General features: G+C 44.7%; 1 protein-coding gene across 1 annotated transcript in view; it reads right to left on the bottom strand.

Annotated features, from left to right (window-relative positions):
* Positions 1 to 25,408, bottom strand: part of LOC146210100 (sphingomyelin phosphodiesterase-like) — a 375,910-nt gene that overhangs the window by 97,564 nt on the left and 252,938 nt on the right. Inside the window, exon 12 of the mRNA XM_084607702.1 lies at positions 15,248 to 15,438. Within this exon, the coding sequence (XP_084463828.1) occupies positions 15,248 to 15,438 (191 nt within the window). The remainder of the gene's footprint in view (positions 1 to 15,247; positions 15,439 to 25,408) is intronic.

Genomic DNA, 25,408 nt, shown 5'->3' with positions numbered 1-25,408 from the left:
AGTTCCCGATAAGGGCACCACCGGAAAATGTGACCAGGTTCCCCACAGTGGTAGCAAAGGCGGCGGCTCCGAGGGGCCTGCCAGACGTCCGTTCGTCGAAAGTTTGATCGCGGTGGCCGCACGTACCGCATAGGCTGCTGTACAGGAATGTATTGCATTGGCTGCTGGACGGGCATGCACTGGGTTGGTGGTAACGTAGACAACGGAGCTTGGACGGGAACTGGGCGTCGGAGAATGTCAGCGTAAGTCGGACGAGAATAATCAGGAACAGGGGTACTTTGAGCTTCAGCAACATGCACAGATGGCTGCGTGACTTGCTGAATCTCTTCGCGGATCATATGTGCGAGAGAATCACCCCTGGGTTGGAACGTGCCACAAACCTTCTGCAGTTCCTCGCGTACAATCGCACGAATAAGATCTCGGAGCTGTTCAGTATTTCTTACAGCAGCTGTAAGAGGCTCGGCAGCAGTCGTAGCGAGGATTGGGCTGTCGTAGACCGCCGAGCGGCGCTGGTGTAGGATCTTTTCCATGGTGACCGCCTCTGTTAAAAATGAGGTAACTGTAGTTGGTGGGCTACGTACAAGACCAGCAAAAAGCTGTTCTTTAACCCCATGCATGAGGTGGCGCAGCTTTCTCTCTTCAGACATGTTGGGATCCGCACGTCGAAATAGTTTCGTCATGTCCTCAACATACATCATGACGGACTCGTTTGGCATCTGTTTTCGAGATTGTAGAGCACGTTCTGCTCGTTCGCGCTTATCCAGGCTGATATACGCCTCTACGATAAGACGGCGGAACTGAGGCCATGATGGTATTGTGCCTTCTCGATTCTCATACCATGTCAAAGCATGGTCTTCCAGGCAGAAAGTGGCGTTCCGTAGCTTTAAGTTGTCGTCGCACTGATTAAAGGATGCGACTCGTTCGAACTGAGTTAGCCAATCCTCAACGTCTTCATGCGCAGTGCCATGGAACGATTTCGGCACTCGGGGGTTTTGAACGTAAACAGGAGTACCTTGCATGACTGTCGTAGTGCTTTGCGTGGCTGGCCGGAGGCTCGTTGTTGAAGTGAACTCCAAGAGCCCGTGTTCGGGAGGAAGGCCCAGGTTCCTCCGGCTGACGCGATGAACTGGCGTGTCCACAGGCAAAAGCTCGGTGTCGTTGGTTCGCGGAGGGGTGTGCGACATTGAGAGGACAATTACCCAGCGGCTCCACCAAAACTGTCACGAAGACAGGGATTTATGGGTACCGGCAACAGAGGCAGATACACAGTCAAGAGAGAGGTTCCCGAGAAACGGTAGCACAAAGACACAAGCTCAAGAGTCCACAGGGGTTAACTAGCCGAAGCGCGCGAGAGTCTCTAACTTCTTTGTCGTTCAAGCGCTACCTCGAACCGTCAGGTGGCAATATGTTGCTTACGGCTCTTCCATTGCGTTCTTGCATGTATACCAACGCGTAGAAAGAAGACGACCCTGTACTTGAGGGTCATTCGCTCATCTTTATTTATTTATTTTTTTTTTCGATACCCTCAAGCGCCGAGGCATTACAGAGGGGAGTGGGCAAGCAAACAACGCAAGAAAAAAAAATTATTTTTTGTTAAAGGCGGCACAACAACGTAGTTAAAATGTAGCAACACACAGTATTCGAAAAAGTACAGAAACAACAACTGTAACAAATGCAACGCAAGAAACTGAACAAACATAGCAGAAAAAAAATAATAAAAAACGATGAAAATAACAAAGCAACAAAGAAACTAACTATTCGCATCAGATAAAAGCATCGTCATCAGAGACTGACGATAAGCAGCATAATCCTGTATACAAGCCACGGCAGCGGGAAGGTGGTTCCACTCTTTCGATGTGCGAGGAATGAAAGAATGCAAAAAAGTGTCAGTACGGCAAAAAATAGATCCAGTCTTATGTTGATGGTCGACACGAGAAGAGCGATAGGGGGGTGTAGTGATAAAACGAGAGTGCAGTAACTGGTGATGATAAATTTTATGAAAAAAGCATAGGCGTAAAAATTTTCTACGTTGTGCGAGAGACGGTAAGGAAAGGTTAGATTTCATAGCTGTGACACTCGCGGTCCGGTTAAAATTAGAAAGTATAAAACGAACTACATTATTCTGAACAAGTTCCAGTGAAGTACAAAGCGAGACATGATGAGGGTCCCAAAGGGGGGCGGCATATTCTGATTTAGGAAGAACAAGTGTTTTATAAAGAAGTAATTTTAAGGAGACCGGTGCTTTGATGAAGTTACGACGTAAATACCCTAGCATGCGGTTAGCGCTGCTAATAATTAGTTCGATATGCGGTTTCCAGGATAATGACGAACTGATGATAACACCCAAGTACCGGTATGATGTTACAGGTGCAATCTGAATATTATCCAAAGCGTAAGCGGAGGTAGTAGTATTTTGTCTGGAAACTCTCATTAAAGCACACTTGCGAGGGTTTAGTTGCATTTGCCATTTTGTACACCAAAGAGAAATGTTATCGAGATCAGTCTGAAGGTAGTGTTTGTCGTCTTCGGTGCAAATTTCACGATATAAAACACAGTCATCCGCGTATAAGTGTATGTTAGAAGAAACGCAATTAGGCAAGTCATTGATGTATATCAAAAAAAGAAGTGGGCCTAGTACAGAACCTTAGGGGATACCTGATGTTACTTCAGTTAAAGGGGAATCGTAGTCATTAAGCGTTACATATTGTGAACGATTAGCAAGAAAACATTCAAGCCAGGCTAAGACACTATGATCTAGGTTTAGAGCAGAAAGCTTAAGCATGAGTAGTTTGTGGTTCACCTTATCAAATGCCTTTGAAAAATCTAGAAATATGCAGTCGGCCTGTGAATTTTTATCGATAATTACATGCAGGGAATGTGACAAGAGAAGGAGTTGCGTTTCACAAGAATAAGTTCGCCGGAAACCATGGTGGGCCGAAGTAAAAAATGAGTTTGATTCCAGGAAGTTGAATATGTTAGAATAGAGAATATGTTCCATTAGTTTGCAGGGAATGCTTGTTAGTGAAATGGGTCTGTAGTTCAAAGGTGAATATTTGTTACCTGATTTGTGTAAGGGAACCACCTTCCCTATTTTCCAGTCCGAGGGCAGCGTTTCATTTTGCAATGACTGCTGAAAAATTTCTGCTAAATAAAGGGATGAGTATATCTTAGTTTGTTTCAAGAACTTTGAATTTTTCCGTCGACACCACATGATGAAGAAATTTTTAATGAATCTATTATTTTCCCAATACCACCAGGATCAATTATACAGGAAAAGGTATTGCGCGGCACAGTGCATGTCGTATTCATATTAGACGGGATAAAACTGAGTGAAAATACTTTGTTAAGCACAACGGGGCATTCTGCTGGGTGGAGAGGCTCACCAGAGTCGTCCTGAAGTGAAATCGCATTATTTTTAGAAGGGTTGACAACATTCTAGAATTTCTTTGGGTTACTTGATAGCATGTTTGGCAAAGTGGTATTAAAAAAGTAAATTTTTGTGTCATGTACAGCTTTCGTGTAATCGGCTTCTGCTGCAAAATAGGCTTCCCAGCGGTCACTTCGGTTACTTGCTTTTGCGGAACGAAAAAGGCGTTTCTTTTTATTCAAGAGACGTTTAAGTGTTTGGTTAAACCATGGAGTATAAGTATTAGATGAGATGCGTCGAACAGGCACATGTTCCTCGGTGAGTTCCTGCACTTTTATCTTGAATAATTCCCAGTTATCCTGTACGCTACGTAGTTCGAAGCCTTCCAGATATGTGTCTAAATACCTGCCTAGTTTTTTGTTGATAACATTGAAGTTTGCTTTACTGTAGTCACGAATGACTTTCTGGCGCGAAACGGCCCGTGGAGATGAAACTGTTATCTCGAAGTGCAGCATGGAATGATCACTTATACCTGGAAGACATATAATACAAGTTCCGGATGGGTCGTTAGGATCAAATCTAGCGTGTTAGCCGAATCTGCTGTTTGTCTGGTTGGTGAAGTGACAAGTTGAGTTAAAAGAAAGCACGCACATAGATCTAAAAATTGCTGACAAATTGATGAAGCTGGTTTTACAACAGGAATAGGGCCAGACCATGTAATATTAGGGAGATTAAAGTCACCTACTAGGACAACCGGATGCGATGGGAAACGACAAACAATGTTATTTAGGGCGTCATGAAAACTGTCAAAGAACGCAGCTGCAGAATTTGGGGGGCGGTAGCAAACACCCAACACGATTCTCGTATGACCCAGCGTGACGCAGACCCATACCATTTCCAAATTGGAAACATGCGATATCAGGAAAGAGTGGATGCTTTGTGATATCGCAATCAGCGTTCCACCACCGTATCTGCCTTCTCTATCGGAACGGTAAATATCGTATGTTTTGGGACCATAAAAAATTTCGCTGCTTTCAATTTTTGCGTTCAACCAGGTCTCCGTTAGAATGATTAGGTCTGCGTCAGTGGTACCTATAAGAGCATTAAGTCGATCGCGTTTGTTCACTACACTTCTTATGTTAGTAAAAAGCACCTGAACGTGGTTCTCGCTAACAATTAACTTTGATTGTTAGGATGAAGATTGCTGACAGGGCGCGCCAGACGTCGTCGCCTGGTTGGCATGCGATCGAGTATTCGAAGCCGGTCCACTGCTTATGTTAGCTTTTCTTTTGTCTGGGCGGGACGAAATTCTTTGCTTTAATTCCTGCACACTGTCATTTGAGCTGTCATAGAAGTAAATCTTTTTATTCACGTGCAGTTTATCATAGCGGAGGTGAAAAATGGGCGTTTCTTGTAACGATTTAGCAAATTCGATCAACTTCTTCCGCGTATGCCTTGTTGCTGGTGAGAAGTCTTCAACGACCGATATATCCTGTTCCTTTAACTTTGATTTTTGCAGAAGGACACTCTCTTTCACCTTAAAATGGGAAAACCTGACTATTAAAGGTCTGCATTTGTCTTCTTGGTAGCGTCCACCGAGACGATGAGCGCGCTCTATTGCGTTAGGGGGTATTTCTAAGTCCGTGTACTGTGTAAGCAAGCCAACAAGCTTTTCCTCAGTCTGTTCCCATGATTCAGAGCTGTCTTCAATGCCATGGAACACAAGATTGTTGCGACGAGTCCGGTCTTCCAGGTCATCGAGACGGGAACGCAGGCTATCGCTTTGCTGAACAACACCGCTAATTGCTTCTTGATCAGTTTGTAAATGGTGTTCAAATTCATCAAGATCAGCAGTCCTGGCCTCCACCTTTGACAGGCGACCATTTAAGTGATCAATTTTTGATTCAAGTGATTGCTGAGAGGCCTTAATGTCATTAACAACGCCCAACAGATTAGCTTGCCCCTCTGTTAGGATTTTATGCGCCGATGCTCTGCAAACGGCGTTTCAGGTCGCTCACTGAGACCCAAGTGGTTGGGCGGCGAAGCAGATAGATCTGTACAGAAAAAACAAACGTTATAGTAAGGACTGCCTGATATCCTTGTACAACAGCACCATGCCTGCACAAGTGCAGAGCTCTCGGCAACGGCGCCTCCAGCGTGTGTGCCAGGCGACGAACTGCCCAGCTCGATCCCTGCCTCGTCACTAGGCCTAGTCGGTTTCGCAAGACGCCACTTCCTAAAGGGTCAACGCTGGAAGCTTCGTCTTTTGTCACTGCTTAATTTCATTTCATAATAAAATAAGCTCAATAAGGCGCGTGTTTGGCGACCTTTGTTTGGATGGATGGAATATAGGAGCGTCCCCTTTGAGACCGGGTGGTAGCAGTAGCTATCATGCTCATTTTTATCCCTATATCTTAGTTATTGATTTAGATTGCTTAACTAAACCACCACCACCACCACCACCACCACCACCATCATCATCATCATCATCATCATCATCATCAGCCGACTATACCAACTGCAGGGCAAAGGCCTCTCCCATATTTCTCCACTTGACCAGGTTCCGTGCTAGCTGCATCCACTTGACCCTTGCAAACTTCTTAATCTCATCTGCCCACCTAACTTTCTGCCGCCCCCTGCTACACTTTCCTTCTCTTGGAATCCAATTTGTTACCCTAAGCGACCATCGGTTATCCTCTCTTCGCACTATATGGCCTGCCCATGTCCATTTCTTCTTCTTAATTTCCACTAAAATGTCGGTCACTAGAGCTATTTCTCTGACCCACTCTGCACTTTTCCTATCTCTTAATGTTACCCCTACCATTTTTTGTTCCATAGCCCTCTGCGTTGTCCTCAACTTAAGTTGGACTCTCTTGGTTAGCCTCCACGTTTCAGCGCCATAGGTGATGCGACTGTTATATACTTTCCTCTTTAGCGATACCGGTAAGCTGCCTAGTCATAATCTGCGAGTGCTTGCCAAGTGCGCTCCATCCCAATCTTATTCTTCTTGATATTTCCTTTTCATGGTCCGGATCTGCGGTTACTATCTGTCCTAAGTAGACATATTCGCCTACTATTTCCAGTATTTCGCTACCTAATGCAAACTGCTGTTCCTTCCCGAGGCTGTTGAACATTACCTTAGTCTTCTGCATATTGATTTTCAAGCCCACCTTTCTACGTTTCCTGTCTAGGTCATCAATCATTATTTGCAGTTCATCCCCCGAGTTGCTTAGCAAGGCAATGTCATCAGCAAATCGAAGATTACTGAGGTATTCTCCATCTACCCTTATCCCTAACTGCCCCCATTCCAAGTCTCTGAATACTTCCTCTAAACAAGCTGTGAATAGTACTGGGGAGATTGTGTCTCCTTGCCTAACTCCTTTCTTTATGGGAATTTTGTTACTTCCTTTATGCAGAACTATGGTTGCTGTGCAGCCTCTATATATATCTTCCAGCACTGTGACGTACGGCTCGTCTACCCCCTGATTTCGCAATGCCTGCATGACCGTCGAGGTTTCAACTGAGTTAAATGCTTTTTCGTAATCAATGAATGCTATGTATAAGGGCTGGTTATATTCCGAGCATTTTTCTATCATCTGATTGATGGTATGGATATGATCGTTAGTAGAGTACCGTTTGCGAAACCCTGCTTGATCCTTTGCTTGATTGAAGTCTAAGGTTGTCCTGATTCTATTAGCGATTACCTTAGTAAATACCTTATACGTAAGACAGTAAGCTGATTGATCTGTAATTTTTAAGGTACTTAGATTCTCCTTTCTTATGAATGAGGATAATGTTTGCACTGTGAAAAACTGCGCCGAACTAAACACACAACAAGAAAGAAGACGGAACAAAGGCGCTACTCACAACTGAATTTATTGAAACCCCCGAGTGATCTTATATAGGCGAAGTTTCCAAAGGGAAAGAAGGATGGGGAGAAAGATAGGGGAAATCATCAAACGACCATCGAGAACGCAAGGAGAAAAACTCGGTTAATGGATAACAGAATCTAAAAACCTAATTTCGGAGGCCAGAAGAGATAATGAGGGGATGCTGATAACCTGCTGTCAAACTTCTTAATGTAGAAAGCCTCCCAACTAACACATGCCGTTTTATCCTTACTCTTTCCAAGAATCTCCGTCTCATTCAACCTGGCCCCGTATCCGTTGCAGTTGATTACGTGCGCGACCAAATGTGCGTACTTGTCTTTTAAATCTGACAAATTTCGTGCATGTTCCCCCAAACGCTCGTTGATGCATGGGCCAGTTTGGCCTATGTACAACTTTCCACACGTCAAGGGAATAGCATAGACCACTCCAACAGAACACTTTGTAAACGGAGAGTCGTGCTTTATCTGGCAACCCCCTTTTCTTGGGTTGCAAATTCGGGGGCACAACTTTCCCAACTTGTTGGGAGCCGAAAAAGCGACACTAACGCCATGCCTGTTGGCCACTTTCCTCAGGTTGTGCGAGGTTGTGTGAATGTAAGGCACAGCAAGCGGCTTCTGCTTCCTCCGTCGATCCTCTCTAGTACATCTTCGCGTTCCGCTCTTGATCTTTTGAAGGAGGGTCTCGCAAACTGTAACCAACACAGAGCCGGGGAGCCCAGCCGCCGAAAGCCGGCTCATCTGAATATGGAAGCTGGATTGCAACTGATGCGGGCACGATTTCCTGAGCGAAGACTCTAAGCAATGCGAAGCTATTGCTGGTTTGTTGACCTTGGTCAGTGACCAGTGAATCGATCAACAAAACAAGTTCATTAATCAGCTTGATCGGAATTCCATCTATTCCTGTATCTGTGTTTTTAGGAATTTTTTGTCTGCCTTTTTCCAGTTTAGATTGGTCAGTTCTAAGCTGCTTTGTATTCTGCTACCATGTGTTGCTTCCTGATTTGCGGAGATTACCCTATCTTCGCTCTTAAATGACTCGGCTATAACTGATGTAATGTAGTTCACTGCGTTGTCCCCCTTTAAATATTTCCCTCGTTATCTTGAACCCGATCCTGCTTTCTTTGATTCTTCTTCCCTAGCCAGCTTATATGGTTTCAGAATGTTCTTGCTCCGCCTCTAGAGGCATCGTGTATGTCAGCCATTCAGCGATTGGTGGACTGCCGTATTTTACTTTGGACGAGGGCCTGTACCTTAAGTTTCTTTTGTCGGTATGATTCCCATTTTTAGTCGATTTCCTCCTGAGATACCTGTGCTACTTTACCACTCGGTGTTCCCTTGAAGCAGCCCGTCGTTGTTCAAAAGCTTCCCTGATTTCCTTATTCCACCAGCCTCGTGGCTTCCTCTTTCCATTCCAGCGGTTTGCTAATTTAACCTCCTTAATTCTACCTGCTCATAATCCCAGTCTTCCATGCGGCTTTTCTCTATTGCTTCCTCTATGGCTGCTGCTATCTGCGCTATTTGATCGTCGTTTAATTTTGCGTTTACTTTTTGTCTAAGTTTCACTTCTCTTTTCATCAAGGGCCCCATCTGCAGACTAATACGTTTATGATCACTTCCCAGACTACACTCCCCGTCTTCGTCTATTTCCATTTTTGTGACCTTGCTATAAATTTCCTGCGACATTAGGCAGTAGTCAATGGTTGTCTGCCTGTTGCGAAATTCCCACGTGATTTAGCCTTCACATTTTGTTTCTCTATTTACTATAACTAGATCGTGTCGCTCACAGAAATCTAGCATTAGCTTCCTGTTGCATCCATCCAGATCGACGGTGTGGCCGTTCACGTCCCCCAGTTTGCTCTGAACGAGCAGCGCCGACGACTGTTGTCAGCCGCTTGCCGCATTGCTTAGTGGAGAGGGAGCTTCCTGGTGATTTCAAGTGCGTCGAGCTGTGTAAGAAATTGTCGATTTAATTTCACTGTATACTCAAAACTATACTTGATGGTCATTTTCATTCGCTAAGATTTATGAATGTTGTCTCCACAATAACTAGATTCGCACACACAAGAGCGGCACTCAAAACTGCTGCAATCTTCCTGCGAGCATTTCCGCTCCGTCCTTCGTTGAGGATATTTTTCCTCTTGAATAGCGCAGGAATTTGGGTGAAATGGCAGCTAAGCAGCTCCCGACATCGAAGCCGCATCCGCGGTTCGGCGTTGTCGGAAAGCAACAACGACATGTTCCCGAATAGCTCGTATTGGCACGACGCAAACATCCTGTTGGCGGATGTATAGTTATATTTATTTATTTATTTGTCTTTACCCTCAGGGCCGTACAGGGGGGAGTGGGCAAAAAGAAATACAGGAAAAAAAGAAACACTGCAAAAATCGAGTACATAAATAACACATCCTATATATACAATATTAGCTATGAAATCGGCAATAATTGTATTAGTAGACACAAAACTAGTAGTACTTATACACTGCAGGTTAAAGCTTTGCGAAAGTTATTTGTATCAGTAATAGATATAACTTCATTAGAAAGATCGTTCCATTCTTTGGAAGTACGGGGAACAAATGAGCGTAAGAAAGAATCTGATTTGCATAAAGGATGGCTACTTTGCAGGGATGATCAATGCGATGCGATATGTAATAGGGTGTCTGAAAAAAATTGCTGTGTAAGACGGAGTGATAACTTGTGGAATAGGGTTAGCCGGCAAACTTTTCGTCGTGAAGCCAATGTTGGAAGACGCAATATAGCTTTCATTTCTGTGACACTTGCTCCTCGGTTATGGTTAGAAAGAATGAAACGAGCAGAGTTATTCTGAACGCGTTCAAGTGCAGTAATTAAGTAATCATGGCTAGGATCCCAGACCGCTGCTGAGTATTCTAATTTTGGAAGTATTAAAGTTTTATACAGGAGTGATTTCAAAGTAGACGGGACGCGGGAAAAATTACATCTCAGATAACCTAGCGTTTTGTTAGCGTTGTTGATGATGTAATCTATATGAAGCCGCCAAGTAAGGTCGGATGAAATGTGAATGCTAGGTATTTATAAGAATGGACGCTATCAAGTTCAATGTCATTCAGAGAGTATAGAGGGGCGAATTAGCAGTACGGGTGACACGCATTACCTTGCATTTATTAGAGTTTAGTTCCATCAGCCATTGATTACACCAATTTATTGTAGCCGTGAGGTCGCGCTGTAGAATGTTAATATCATTATCGTCTTTTATTTCACGAAAAATAACGCAGTCATCAGCGAATAAATTTATGTTAGATGACACATAGGATGGAAGATCGTTTATATAAATTAGGAACAAAAACGTTCCGAGTACGGAACCCTGTGGAACACCTGATAGTACACTAGCAAAGGATGAGTTGTAGCCGTTAGCGCAGACATATTGTGAGCGATTGGTGACAAAGCATTCGATCCATTTGAACAAATTGGTGTCAATATTTAACGGAAGTAATTTTTGAAGAAGCAACTGATGACAAACCTTATCAAATGCTTTCGAGAAGTCTAAAATAATGCAATCAACAACTGATGACTTATCCAGTATATGATGTAAGCTATTTGCAAAAGAAATGAGTATAGTCTCACATGAATAAGTTTTGCGGAAACCATGTTGTGCAGACGAGAAAAATGAATTACTCTCAAGAAAGTTCGCGAGTGTGGCGAATATGATATGTTCAAGTAATTTGCAACATGTAGTAGTAATGGATATGGGGCGATAATTAGCAGGAGAGGACTTGCTCCCTGATTTGTGAAGTGGAAAAATCTTTCCAATTTTCCATTGTTCAGGAAGTGTGCTTGTGCCCAGTGACTGTTGAAAAATAAAAGTTAAAATAACTGAGCTATAGGCACAAGTGCTTTTTAAAAATTTTGCATTAACGAAATCATATCCTGGACTAGAATGGTCTTTTAGAGTATTAATTAGGCGAGCAACTCCAGCTGTGTCAACAGTCACTGGTGGCATCACCAGGTAATCATGATGACATATAGTAGGAAGACTGGTACAACTTTTGGATGAAAAATTATTAACAAAAGCCTCATTTAATACTTCAGAACAGATATCATTATTAATCGATTCCCCACACGAGTTTAACAAAGCGATAGGATTGCTGGATGTGGGATTGATTACTCGCCAGAATTTTCTGGGATTTGTTTGTAGCATGTCCGGTAGGGTGTTAGATAAAAAGTGGTCCTTGGCACCTTTTAGTGCCATTATGTATAATTTGGAGGCAGCTTTGTAGGCAGCCCAGCGCGAGTCAGTTGGTGAACGTTTTGCGATGCGATAAAGCCGTTTTTTCTCGTTTAATTTTTGATATGGGCGTTGTACCATGGCGCATGCGAGTTAGAGACGATATTGCGGACTGGAATATATTTGTTTGTTAGACGGGCAACTTCCCCTGCAAAGATATCCCAGTTTGACTGAATAGAACGGTCATGAAAGTTTAAAAGAAAAGATTCCATGAAAATGCATAGTTCATCATTTATTGCCACGAAATTTGCTTTCTTGTAGTCGCGTATAATCTTTTTTGCCTTGGTATGTTTGGGGGGTGCCGCATTAAGGTGAAAAGTAATTCATAAATGGTCACTAATGCCTGAAAATAAAATAATGACTGATACAAAATCCGGTCTATTAGTCAGGATGAGATCAAATGTGTTTGAGGCATTAGGTGATATTCTGGTTGGTTGAGTAATTAGCTGCGTCAACGAAAATAAGCAGCACAAGTTCATCACCCTGCGCTGAGAAGGGAGACAAAATGGGCATCGTATTAGTGTTCCAGGAAATGTTAGGAAATATAAAGTCGCCGAGCAGGAGTATAGGAGTAGAAGGGAAAGTCGTGCATATTTTATTAAAACAGTCATGTAGTTCGTTTATAAAGGTAGGCGGTGCACCAAATGCTTCCTCAGTGCGAACCCGCAATGAGAGGACAGGCACATGAAACGCAGACGCCAATTCAACAACGGCAGGGGTTTCGATCCACGTAAAATTTCAATTTTGTCTTCTGTTTTCTGACAAGCAAAACCTGGCAACTACAAACCAAAACCGAAACTGTTGCGTACTAATAATATGGTAATATTTTTTGTGTTTCCAATACCGCGTTCTATGCTTGCAGAGTCGCTACGCACTATTTACATCACAAAAGTACTAAACAAAAATTTGGTGTCCCTACCCTTTAAAAATTCATCTTCTTCGAAGGCAACAAAAAGAGGTCGTGATCGGCGCATGAGAAACCGTGCGTTCATGAAATGCGGACTAGGTTTGAGGCAAGCATTACGGAATACCCGTTGTCGGTCGTTGCAGAAACTCTGGTGAAAAAAGTGCAGGCACGCACGGAGAAGAAAGACAGAACAGAACACGAAGAAAGTTACGAGGGTTTTTTTTTTTTTTTTTTCAGCTCCGATGAAGCTTTCCAAGTCTCCAGAAATGACAGAAGAAGAAGCGGGTGTGGTAAAAAACACACCCCGCCCTATGTGCAGAAGTGGTCTACTCAGGCGGTCAAACTGCTCGACGTATCAACAACCGGCCCGTGGAGCACCACACAAATTTCAATAACAAAGTATGCACTTGGATGCCAGTCATGGAGGAAATGTACGCAGATTTTTGTTAGTGAAAAAATTCAGGGCGGGAGCAGAGGAAAGGATAGAACGACACGCTAAATATTGGAGGCATTTTACATAGGGAAAAATGCTATATTAGCGATGCGTCAGTTCTGTGTACCTTTTCGCGCTTGTTTGTTTTTTCTGTCGCGAAGAACCTTTATATGCGCAAACCCTGTTCCCAATAGAACTGGGTGTGAATGCACCGTTCCTGCGTGTGTTGCGTGCTCCTGTCGGGTTCCTTCACTGATACTAATGATTCAAGAATGTTACCAACTATCCCAAATCATGTTTACTCATGTGCCTGACGTTCATGGCAATATCATTGCCTTTAGGAGTAAGTTTGACATGCCCTTGTTCACAGATTTCATTTACCCTGACAATAAAAGGTGTAACTAATATTGCAATTCATCTGTAAGTTCACACCATTCAATTGGTTTCCTACGTGACGCTAATATTTTGCGTGCTTGCGTGTCCAGTTCTTTCTGTCAATTTTAAATGCGCGGATAAAAAGCGTCCAAAATAAAGTTGTAAGTTCAGCGCAGTTGTGTGTGTCCTTAGTCCTTGTCTGCCAGCGCTGCGACACCATAATGTTTTATAACCACCACCAACTAGCCCAGCAGCATACCCTACATAATATTTTAGACCGTATCCTAATATCTTCTCCGCAGTGGGTCCTGCGTAATATTCCGTTTTTATGAAATTTTACGTGCATCACACCGCGCTCAAACTAAACAAATAATACATTATTATAAAGGTGACATCAGTGCTATCAATTGTGGCCTCGAGCATATTTCTTTTTGGTTTCTTTGTTATTTTTCATCTCAGTCGGTTACCAAAACCTGATGTTTGTACATGGAAAAAATAGCACATCTCCTACGCAATTATATTTCCCTAATAACTGCTTATTTTGATATATCTAAACCTTCCTTTAACAAATCACTTCTTGCATTAAAAACAAGAAAATGCGTTATTAACCCGCGAAACGACTTTGCACGCCTTATTCGAAAACGCGAAAGAAACTGTGAAGCGTCACTGATGACATATAAAAGTCCAGATATATATTCTTGCCACATCTTCCATCATTTATAAAAAATAATCCAGCCAAATTCTGGAAAAGCATCTTCACCCATCTCCCCCTCATCCTGCTCCTAATTTGGTTGATTCAAACTGATATCTCGTCAGTCAGGAGAACTGTACAGCAGTGTTCAATAACTTCACATTTGCTTTCCCTAACAAAGACTATTCCCGCCTAACAAATCCATGGCAACCAAATTATCCATGCTTGGGCCCAATAACTAATCTTTTATAGAGAGTCTCATTATATCTACGTCTTCAGTGTTAGATGGAACAAATTCCAAAATTCTACTTTCTGTGTGTGACTAACGTTTTTCATGCACGCTTTATTACTTATTTTTGCATTCCGAAATGTATACTACTGTTCACTTTTGTATTTTCACAATAAGTAGCGTTTTTTAGTGTAATCGCTCCCCCTCTTAGTGTTCCATGTTTGGGACATGTGAAGTACCTGAATGAGTAAACACTTAAGTAGTACTTTTGATTTGCAATATTTCGTTGCAGTTTGGGGGAGAACAGGCGTAAAAATTTTTCACAATTTGCATTCGCTTCATAAAAAGGCAGTGCGGTCATCGCAAATGTGTCATTCACTTCGCCCAGCAAAAATCGTTTCATAAAATTCGACAATTTTTCGTTATTTGCGTTATATGCTACAAAGTCCTAATATGCCATAATTATCACTGAAAACACTCCGAGTATTTGAACATTCTGCTTGCATAACTTAGAGAAAATAGGAGCCATTATGGCACGAGACAAATTTGATTTTCCCCAACACCTATTATACGAACCAATTCCTGCTATAACCAATTCCCACTATAATAAACACAAGCTAAACAATGAAAACTGTGACGTAACCTGTGCACCAAAGCTCCTAATTCAGGATTACTCTCGATCATGTCTCGGACGTGAGAACTTGTGATGGCATTTTGTTTGTAGTTTGTTGGGTTAGTTTTGTCATGTGATAGCAATGAGTGAGTTTTTGCATCCATTGCAAAATCCTTTGTTATTACATTCTGATGTGAAGAGGTAACGTTGCTCTTTTAATGGCATTTTTGGGTATGACTTTTCATTTTGCTAATGCGTTAGTTTGTGCGCAACAAAAGGAGGATAGCCTGGTCTTTGTTTGTGGTGCCATGTTGTACAACCAGCATTCTTTTGTAATGTATGTAATGCTGTTCGACCGTCACAAAGAGCCAGGGCAATTTCGGCATGCTGTTGCAACAGCTCTTAAACCCGACTGCTTATTAATTTGTAAGAGAGGAAATGAACATCTTCACAATGATATAAACGTAAACAAATCTGCTCACTTGTAGAATTTTTCGAACATGCGGGAGTCGCTCTCCATCCTCTGCAGCAGGGCATCCCACTGGTGGGGCTGTAGGGAGTCCAAACCGAGGCTGCTCTTGGCCGAGTATTGCAACTGCCAGCGGGGTTCACGCGCAGGGCTCACGTTCGCCTCCGTCAAGTTCATCAGGTATGTTTCATGGTCCAGTACGGCCTGCGCACAGAATGGTAGCACTTCTGACTGCAGCGCGCCTAATGGGACCAATTTATGTGGTATCAATCGTACCAAGGTTGTAGAATATCTACGTTTCTACAGACTGAAGACAGCTTTCATTTGTGCTCATGAAAACCAATTAAATGTTCGCTGTACTCGCTTACTCATTTGACACTCATTCATTCAATCCAAGTGCCGGTTTCGTACACGGCGGACAGCGGTTATTAGATAAATCACTCGTGCAGCCTGTACAACCTAATAGAGAGATTTAGCTTAGCGCGATCCGCGATCCGCTACCGTTATCCGCCACCGCGCGTTCCACTTCGCACGCCCAGATCCCCTTGACGCTGATAGATGGCGCCACATACTTGATGTCGGCACATAGACCTGTCGCGTCGGGACCAATCAGCTTGTGCGCCCCGATCAAGCGCGGTAGAGAGTCACGGTGGCGGATCGCGGATCACGGTAAGCTAAATATCTCTAATGTGTCAAAGAGCGTTACAGCAGAGAAAACTGTTTACTAAGGTGACATCCTCATGTATGTTTGTATGCGCAGAATTTTATTCGCTTTAATCGTGGAGAAATCATTGTAAGTGGCGAATTTCTATTGTCCATCAATTACTGCTTTTTCATAAGCATACCAGTTTTACTTTTTCTGGAAGGCGTGCGTACAAAACATAAATAAATCAGAGTACCTATTTTTTATGCGCTGACTCACCGCTGTCTTTTCCCAGAACGCAAATTCTAATAATTACGTCACCACATTTTGGTTCCTACTGACTTGAACTGAAAACGCGATGTAACTTAAAGAAGTTTTGTTCGTGGACGTCAATGCAATTTCTGCGCACTTTGAACTCAGCAAAAAGACCATACATTACTAGGACGGAATTATAGCATGTTGGATTCGTATGAGGGGTTTTACGTCCCGAAGTCGCTTAGGTTTTGAGAGCGCTGAAGTGGAGGGCTCCGGATATATTCGACCACCTGGACGTCTTTAACGTGTATTGACGTCGAACGACGCACGTGCCCCTTGCTTTTCGCCCACATCGAAAAACAATTGGTTATTTTTCTACGCACGGCGAAGTCAGCATGGAGGGACGCTTTTCTACGATGTCTCATGTTCGATTGCTTGGAACATTTTTCTTAGGCTGGGCCAGTTTAGAGCCCTGTGCTTCAAAATTCCCGTTCCATGAGCACTGGAGAACGATACCCCCTCTTTGGAGGACGTGGTTTATGGGGTTTAACGTGCCGAAGTGGCTCAGGCATTGAGAGAAGCTGAAGTGGAAGGCTACGGATATTTCGACCACCTGGGCTTTTTTAACGTGTATTGACATCGAACAGCGCCTTGCTTTTCGACTACTTCGAAAAACAATTGGTTATCTTTCTACGCACGGTGCAGTCAGCATGGAGGGACGTTTTTCTACAATGTCTCATGTTCGAGTGCTTTGAACATTCTTTTTTAGGCTGGTCCAGTTTATAGCCCTGTGCTTCAAATTCCGGTTCCATGAGCACTGGAGAACGATACCCCCGTTGGAGGACGTGGTTTATGGGGTTTAACGTGCCGAAGTGGCTCAGGCATTGAGAGAAGCTGTAGTGGAAGGCTCCGGATATTTCGACCACCTGGGATTCTTTAACGTGTATTGACATCGAACAGCGCCTTGCTTTTCGACTACATTGAAAAACAATTGGTTACTTTCTACGCACGGCGCAGCCAGCATGGAGGGACGTTTTTCTATGATGTCTCATGTTCGAGTGCCTTGAATATTTTTTGTGAACGATACCCCTTCTTTGAAGGACGTGGTTTATGGGGTTTAACGTGCCGAAGTGGCTCAGGCATTGAGAGAAGCTGTAGTGGAAGGCTCCGGATTTTTCGACCACCTGGGCTTCTTTAACGTGCATTGACATCGAACAGCGCCTTGCTTTTCGACTACTTTGAAAAACAATTGTTTATCTTTCTATCCACGGCGCAGTCAGCATGGAGGGACGTTTTTCTACGATGTCTCATGTTTGAGTGCTTTGAAAATTTTTTTTTAAGGCTGGGCCAGTTTATAGCCCTGTGCTTCAAATTCCTGTTCCATGAGCACTGGAGAACGATACCCCCTCTTTGGAGGACGTGGTTTATGGGTTTTAACGTGCCGAAGTGCCTCAGGCATTGAGAGAAGCTGCAGTGGAAGGCTCCGGATATTTCGACCACCTGGGCTTTTTTAACGTGTATTGACATCGAACAGCGCCTTGCTTTTCGACTACATCGAAAAACAATCGGTCGTCTTTCTATGCACGGCGCAGTCAGCATGGAGGGACGTTTTTCTACGATGTCTCATGTTTGAGTGCTTTGAAAATTTTTTTTAAGGCTGGGCCAGTTTATAGCCCTGTGCTTCAAATTCTGGTTCCATGAGCACTGGAGAACGATACCCCCACTTTCGAGGACGTGGTTTATGGGGTTTAACGTGCCGAAATGGCTCAGGCATTGAGAGTAGCTGCAGTGGAAGGCTCTTGATATTTCGACCAACTGGGCTTCTTTAACGTGGATTGACAGCGCCTTGCTTTTCGACTACATCGAAAAACAATTGGTTATCTTTCTATGCACGGCGCAGTCAACATGGAGAGACGTCTTTCTACGATGTCTCATGTTAGAGTGCTTTGAACTTTTTTTTTAGGCTGGGCCAGTTTTTAGCCCTGTGCCTCAAATTCCTGTTCCATAAGCACTGGAGAACGATACCCCCTCTTTGGAGGACGTGGTTGATGGGGTTTAACGTGCCGAAGTAGCTCAGACATTGAGAGTGGCTGTAGTGGAAGGCTCCGGATATTTCGCCCACCTGGGCTTCTTTAACGTGTATTGACCTCGAACAGCGCCTTGCTTTTCGACTACATTGAAAAACAATTGTTTATCTTTCTATGCACGGCGCAGTCAGCATGGACGGACGTTTTTCTACGATGTCTCATGTTCGAGGGCTTTAAACATTTTTTTGGCTGGGCCAGTTTATAACTCTGTGCTTCAAATTCCTGTTCCATGAGCACTGGAGAACGATACCCCCTCTTTGGAGGACGCGGTTTATGGGGTTTAACGTGCCGAAGTGTCTCAGGCATTGAGAGAAGCTGCAATGGAAGGCTCCGGATATTTCGACCACCTGGGCTTTTTTAACGTGTATTGACATCAAACAGCGCCTTGCTTTTCGACTACAGCGAAAAACAATCGGTCATCTTTCTATGCACGGCGCAGTCAGCATGGAGGGACGTTTTTCTACGACGTCTCATGTTCGAGTGCCTTGAATATTTTTTTAGGCTGGGCCAGTTTATAACCCTGTGCTTCAAATTCCGGTTCCATGAGCACTGGTGAACGATACCCCCTCTTTGGAGGACGTGGTTTATGGGGTTTAACGTGCCGAAGTGGCTCAGGCATTGAGAGAAGCTGTAGTAAAAGGCTCTTGATATTTCGACCAACTGGGCTTCTTTAACGTGGATTGACAGCGCCTTTCTTTTCCACTGCACCGAAAAACAGTTGGTTATCTTTCTATGCACGGCGCAGTCAACATGGAGAGACGTCTTTCTATAACGTCTCATGTTAGAATGCTTTGAACTTTTTTTTTACGCTGGGCCAGTTTTTAGCCCTGTGCCTCAAATTCCGGTTCCATGAGCACTGGAGAACGATACCCCCTCTTTGGAGGACGTGGTTTATGGGGTTTAACGTGCCGAAGTGGCTCAGGCATTGAGAGAAGCTGTAGTGGAAGGCTCCGGATATTTCGACCAGCTGGGCTTCTTTAACGTGGATTGACAGCGCCTTGCCTTTCGACTACATCGAAAAGCAATTGGTTATCTTTCTATGCACGGCGCAGTCAGCATGGAGAGACGTCTTTCTACGATGTCTCATGTTAGAGCGCTTTGAAAATTTTTTTTAGGCTGGCCCAGTTTATAGCCCGGTGCTTCAAATTCCGGTTCCATGAGCACTGGAGAACGATACCCCCTCTTTCGAGGACGTGGTTTATGGGGTTTAACGTGCCGAAGTGGCTCAGGCATTGAGAGAAGCTGTAGTAAAAGGCTCTTGATATTTCGACCAACTGGGCTTCTTTAACGTGGATTGACAGCGCCTTTCTTTTCCACTGCACCGAAAAACAGTTGGTTATCTTTCTATGCACGGCGCAGTCAACATGGAGAGACGTCTTTCTATAACGTCTCATGTTAGAATGCTTTGAACTTTTTTTTTACGCTGGGCCAGTTTTTAGCCCTGTGCCTCAAATTCCGGTTCCATGAGCACTGGAGAACGATAGCCCCTCTTTGGAGGACGTGGTTTATGGGGTTTAACGTGCCGAAGAGGCTCAGACATTGAGAGTGGCTGTAGTGGAAGGCTCCGGATATTTCGCCCACCTGGGCTTCTTTAACGTGTATTGACATCGAACAGCGCCTTGCTTTTCAACTGCATTGAAAAACAAATGCTTATCTTTCTACGCACGGCCCAGCCAGCATCGAGGGACGTTTTTCTTTTTTAGGCTGGGCCAGTTTATAGCCCTGTGCTTCAAACTCCGGTTCCATGAGCACTGGAGAACGATACCCTCTCTTTGGAGGATGTGGTTTATGTGGTTTAACGTGCCGAAAGGCTCAGGCATTGAGAGAAGCTGTAGTGGAAGGCTCCGGATATATTCGACCACCTGGGCTTCTTTGACGTGTATTGACATCGAACAGCGCCTTGCTTTTCGACTACATCGAAAAACAATTCGTTATCTTTCTATGCATGGCGCAGTCAGCATGGAGGGACGTTTTTCTACGATGTCTCCTGTTCGAGTGGTTTGAACATTTTTTTTAGGCTGGGCCGGTTTATAGCCCTGTGCTTCAAATTCCGGTTCCATGAGCACTGGAGAACGATACCCCCTCTTTGGAGGACGTGGTTTAGGGGGTTTAACGTTCCGAAGTGGCTCAGACATTGAGAGTGGCTGTAGTGGAAGGCTCCGGATATTTCGCCGACCTGGGTTTTAACGTGTATTGACATCGAACAGCGCCTTGCTTTTCGCCTACATCGAAAAACAATTGGTTATCGTTGTACGCACGGCGCAGTCAGCATGGAGGGACGTTTTTCTACGATGTCTGATGTTCGAGTGCTTTGAAGATTTGTTTTTAGTTGGGCAGTTTATAGCCCTGTGTTTCAAATTTCGGTTCCACGAGCACTGGAGAGCCCCGCCGGGGTGGTGCAGTGGTAAGACGCCCGACTACTGTGCCGGAGTTCCCGGGTTCGAACCCGACCTCGGCGGCTGCGTTTCGATGGAGGCGAAACGAGGAGGCGTCGTGTGCTGTGCGATGTCAGCGCACGTTAAAGATCCCCAGGTGGTCGAAATTACTCCGTAGCCCTCCACTACGGCTCCTCTTTCTCTCTTTACACTTTCATTCCCACCTTCCTCCCTTCCCTTACGGCGCGGTTCGGGTGTCCACAGAGCAAGTGTGACAGTTACTGCGCCTTTCCCTTCCTGTGAACCAATTTAATTTAGCACTGGAGAACGATACCCCCTCTTTTAAAGGACGTTGTTTATGGGGTTTAACGTGCCGAAGTGGCTCAGGCATTGAGAGAAGCTGTAGTTGAAGGCTCCGGATATTTCGACCACCTCGGCTTCTTTAACGTGTATTGACATTGAACAGCGCTGTGCTTTTCGACTACTTCGAAAAACAATTGGTTATCTTATTATGCACGGCGCAGTCAGCATGGAGGGACGTTGTTCTACGATGTCTCATGTTCGAGTGCTTTGAACATTTTTTTTAAGCTGGGCCAGTTTATAGCCCTGTGCTTCAAATTCCGGTTCCTTGAGCACTGGTGAACAATACCCCCTCTTTGGAGGACGTGGTTTAGGGGGTTTAACGTGCCGAAGTGGCTCAGGCATTGAGAGAAGCTGTAGTTGAAGGCTCCGGATATTTCGACCACCTCGGCTTCTTTAACGTGTATTGACATTGAACAGCGCTGTGCTTTTCGACTACTTCGAAAAACAATTGGTTATCTTTCTATGCACGGCGCAGTCAGCATGGAGGGACGTTGTTCTACGATGTTTCATGTTCGAGTGCTTTGAACATTTTTTTTAGGCTGGGCCAGTTTATAGCGCTGTGCTTCAAAATCCTGTTCCATGAGCACTGGAGAACGATACCCCCCTTTGGAGGACGTGGTTTATGGGGTTTAAGTACCGAAGTGGCTCAGGCATTGAGAGAAGCTGTAGTGGAAGGCTCCGGATATTTCGACCACCTGGGCTTCTTTAACGTGTATTGACATCGAACAGCGCCTTGCTTTTCGACTACATTGAAAAACAATTGGTTACTTTCTACGCACGGCGCAGCCAGCATGGAGGGACGTTTTTCTATGATGTCTCATGTTCGAGTGCCTTGAATATTTTTTTTAGGCTGGGCCAGTTTATAGCCCTGTGCTACAAATTCCGGTTCCGTGAGCACTGGTGAACGATACCCCCTCTTTGGAGGACGTGGTTTATGGGGTTTAACGTGCCGAAGTGGCTCAGGCATTGAGAGAAGCTGTAGTGGAAGGCTCCGGATATTTCGACCACCTGGGCTTCTTTAACGTGCATTGACATCGAACAGCGCCTTGCTTTTCGACTACATTGAAAAACAATTGTTTATCTTTCTATGCACGGCGCAGTCAGCATGGACGGACGTTTTTCTACGATTTCTCATGTTCGAGGGCTTTAAACATTTTTTTGGCTGGGCCAGTTTATAACTCTGTGCTTCATATTCCTGTTCCATGAGCACTGGAGAACGATACCCCCTCTTTGGAGGACGCGGTTTATGGGGTTTAACGTGCCGAAGTGTCTCAGGCATTGAGAGAAGCTGCGATGGAAGGCTCCGGATATTTCGACCACCTGGGCTTCTTTAACGTGTATTGACATCGAACAGCGCCTTGCTTTTCGACTACATTGAAAAACAATCGGTCATCTTTCTATGCACGGCGCAGTCAGCATGGAGGGACGTTTTTCTACGACGTCTCATGTTCGAGTGCCTTGAATATTTTTTTAGGCTGGGCCAGTTTATAACCCTGTGCTTCAAATTCCGGTTCCATGAGCACTGGTGAACGATACCCCCTCTTTGGAGGACGTGGTTTATGGGGTTTAACGTGCCGAAGTGGCTCAGGCATTGAGAGAAGCTGTAGTAAAAGGCTCCGGATATTTCGATCACCTGGGCTTCTTTAACGTGTCTTGACCTCGAACAGCGCCTTGCTTTTCGCCTACATCGAAAAACAATTGGTTATCGTTCTACGCACGGCGCAGTCAGCATGGAGGGACGTTTTTCTACGATGTCTGATGTTCGAGTGCTTTGAACATTTGTTTTTAGCTGGGCCAGTTTATAGCCCTGTGTTTCAAATTTTGGTTCAACGAGCACTGGAGAACGATACCCCCTCTTTGGAGGACGTTGTTTATGGGGTATAACGTGCCGAAGTGGCTCAGGCATTGAGAGAAGCTGTAGTAAAAGGCTCCGGATATTTCGATCACCTGGGCTTCTTTAACGTGTATTGACATCGAACAGCGCCTTGCTTTTCAACTACATTGAAAAACAAATGCTTATCTTTCTACGCACGGCGCAGCCAGCATCGAGGGACGTTTTTCTTTTTTAGGCTGGGCCAGTTTATAGCCCTGTGCTTCAAACTCCGGTTCCATGAGCACTGGAGAACGATACCCTCTCTTTGGAGGATGTGGTTTATGTGGTTTAACGTGCCGAAGTGGCTCAGGCATTGAGAGAAGCTGTAGTGGAAGGCTCCGGATATATTCGACCACCTGGGCTTCTTTAACGTGGATTGACAGCGCCTTGCTTTTCCACTGCACCGAAAAACAGTTGGTTATCTTTCTATGCACGGCGCAGTCAACATGGAGAGACGTCTTTCTATAATGTCTCATGTTAGAATGCTTTGAACTTTTTTTTTAGGCTGGGCCAGTTTTTAGCCCTGTGCCTCAAATTCCGGTTCCATGAGCACTGGAGAACGATAGCCCCTCTTTGGAGGACGTGGTTTATGGGGTTTAACGTGCCGAAGAGGCTCAGACATTGAGAGTGGCTGTAGTGGAAGGCTCCGGATATTTCGCCCACCTGGGCTTCTTTAACGTGTCTTGACCTCGAACAGCGCCTTGCTTTTCGCCTACATCGAAAAACAATTGGTTATCGTTCTACGCACGGCGCAGTCAGCATGGAGGGACGTTTTTCTACGATGTCTGATCTTCGAGTGCTTTGAACATTTGTTTTTAGCTGGGCCAGTTTATAGCCCTGTGTTTCAAATTTTGGTTCCACGAGCACTGGAGAACGATACCCCCTCTTTGGAGGACGTTGTTTATGGGGTATAACGTGCCGAAGTGGCTCAGGCATTGAGAGAAGCTGTAGTAAAAGGCTCCGGATATTTCGATCACCTGGGCTTCTTTAACGTGTATTGACATCGAACAGCGCCTTGCTTTTCAACTACATTGAAAAACAAATGCTTATCTTTCTACGCACGGCGCAGCCAGCATCGAGGGACGTTTTTCTTTTTTAGGCTGGGCCAGTTTATAGCCCTGTGCTTCAAACTCCGGTTCCATGAGCACTGGAGAACGATACCCTCTCTTTGGAGGATGTGGTTTATGTGGTTTAACGTGCCGAAGTGGCTCAGGCATTGAGAGAAGCTGTAGTGGAAGGCTCCGGATATATTCGACCACCTGGGCTTCTTTGACGTGTATTGACATCGAACAGCGCCTTGCTTTTCGACTACATCGAAAAACAATTCGTTATCTTTCTATGCATGGCGCAGTCAGCATGGAGGGACGTTTTTCTACGATGTCTCCTGTTCGAGTGGTTTGAACATTTTTTTTAGGCTGGGCCGGTTTATAGCCCTGTGCTTCAAATTCCGGTTCCATGAGCACTGGAGAACGATACCCCCTCTTTGGAGGACGTGGTTTAGGGGGTTTAACGTTCCGAAGTGGCTCAGACATTGAGAGTGGCTGTAGTGGAAGGCTCCGGATATTTCGCCGACCTGGGCTTTAACGTGTATTGACATCGAACAGCGCCTTGCTTTTCGCCTACATCGAAAAACAATTGGTTATCGTTGTACGCACGGCGCAGTCAGCATGGAGGGACGTTTTTCTACGATGTCTGATGTTCGAGTGCTTTGAAGATTTGTTTTTAGTTGGGCAGTTTATAGCCCTGTGTTTCAAATTTCGGTTCCACGAGCACTGGAGAACGATACCCCCTCTTTTGGAGGACGTTGTTTATGGGGTTTAACGTGCCGAAGTGGCTCAGGCATTGAGAGAAGCTGTAGTGGAAGGCTCCGGATATATTCAACCACCTGGGCTTCTTTGACATGTATTGACATCGAACAGCGCCTTGCTTTTCGACTACTTCGAAAAACAATTGGTTATCTTTCTATGCACGGCGCAGTCAGCATGGAGGGATGTTTTTCTACGGTGTCTCATGTTCTAGTGCTTTGAACATTTTTTTTAAGCTGGGCCAGTTTATAGCCCTGTGCTTCAAATTCCGGTTCCTTGAGCACTGGTGAACAATACCCCCTTTTTGTAGGACGTGGACTATGGAGTTTAACGTGCCGAAGTGGCTCAGGCATTGAGAGAAGTTGTATTGGAAGGCTCCGGATATTTCGACCACCTCGGCTTCTTTAACGTGTATTGACATTGAACAGCGCTGTGCTTTTCGACTACTTCGAAAAACAATTGGTTATCTTTCTATGCACGGCGCAGTCAGCATGGAGGGACGTTGTTCTACGATGTCTCATGTTCGAGTGCTTTGAACCTTTTTTTAGGCTGGGCCAGTTTATAGCCCTGTGCTTCAAATTCCGGTTCCATGAGCACAGGAGAACGATACCCCCTCTTTGGAGGACGTGGTTTAGGGGGTTTAACCTGCCGAAGTGGCTCAGGCATTGAGAGAAGCTGTAGTTGAAGGCTCCGGATATTTCGATCACCTGGGCTTCTTTAACGTGTATTGACATCGAACAGCGCTGTGCTTTTCGACTACTTCGAAAAACAAT

The sequence above is a fragment of the Amblyomma maculatum genome, chromosome 1, assembly GCF_055883805.1.
Source record: "Amblyomma maculatum isolate TAMU_Amacu chromosome 1, ASM5588380v1, whole genome shotgun sequence".
In the NCBI taxonomy this organism is placed as follows: Eukaryota; Metazoa; Arthropoda; class Arachnida; order Ixodida; family Ixodidae; genus Amblyomma; species Amblyomma maculatum.
This window is presented reverse-complemented; position numbering and strand designations above follow the sequence as displayed.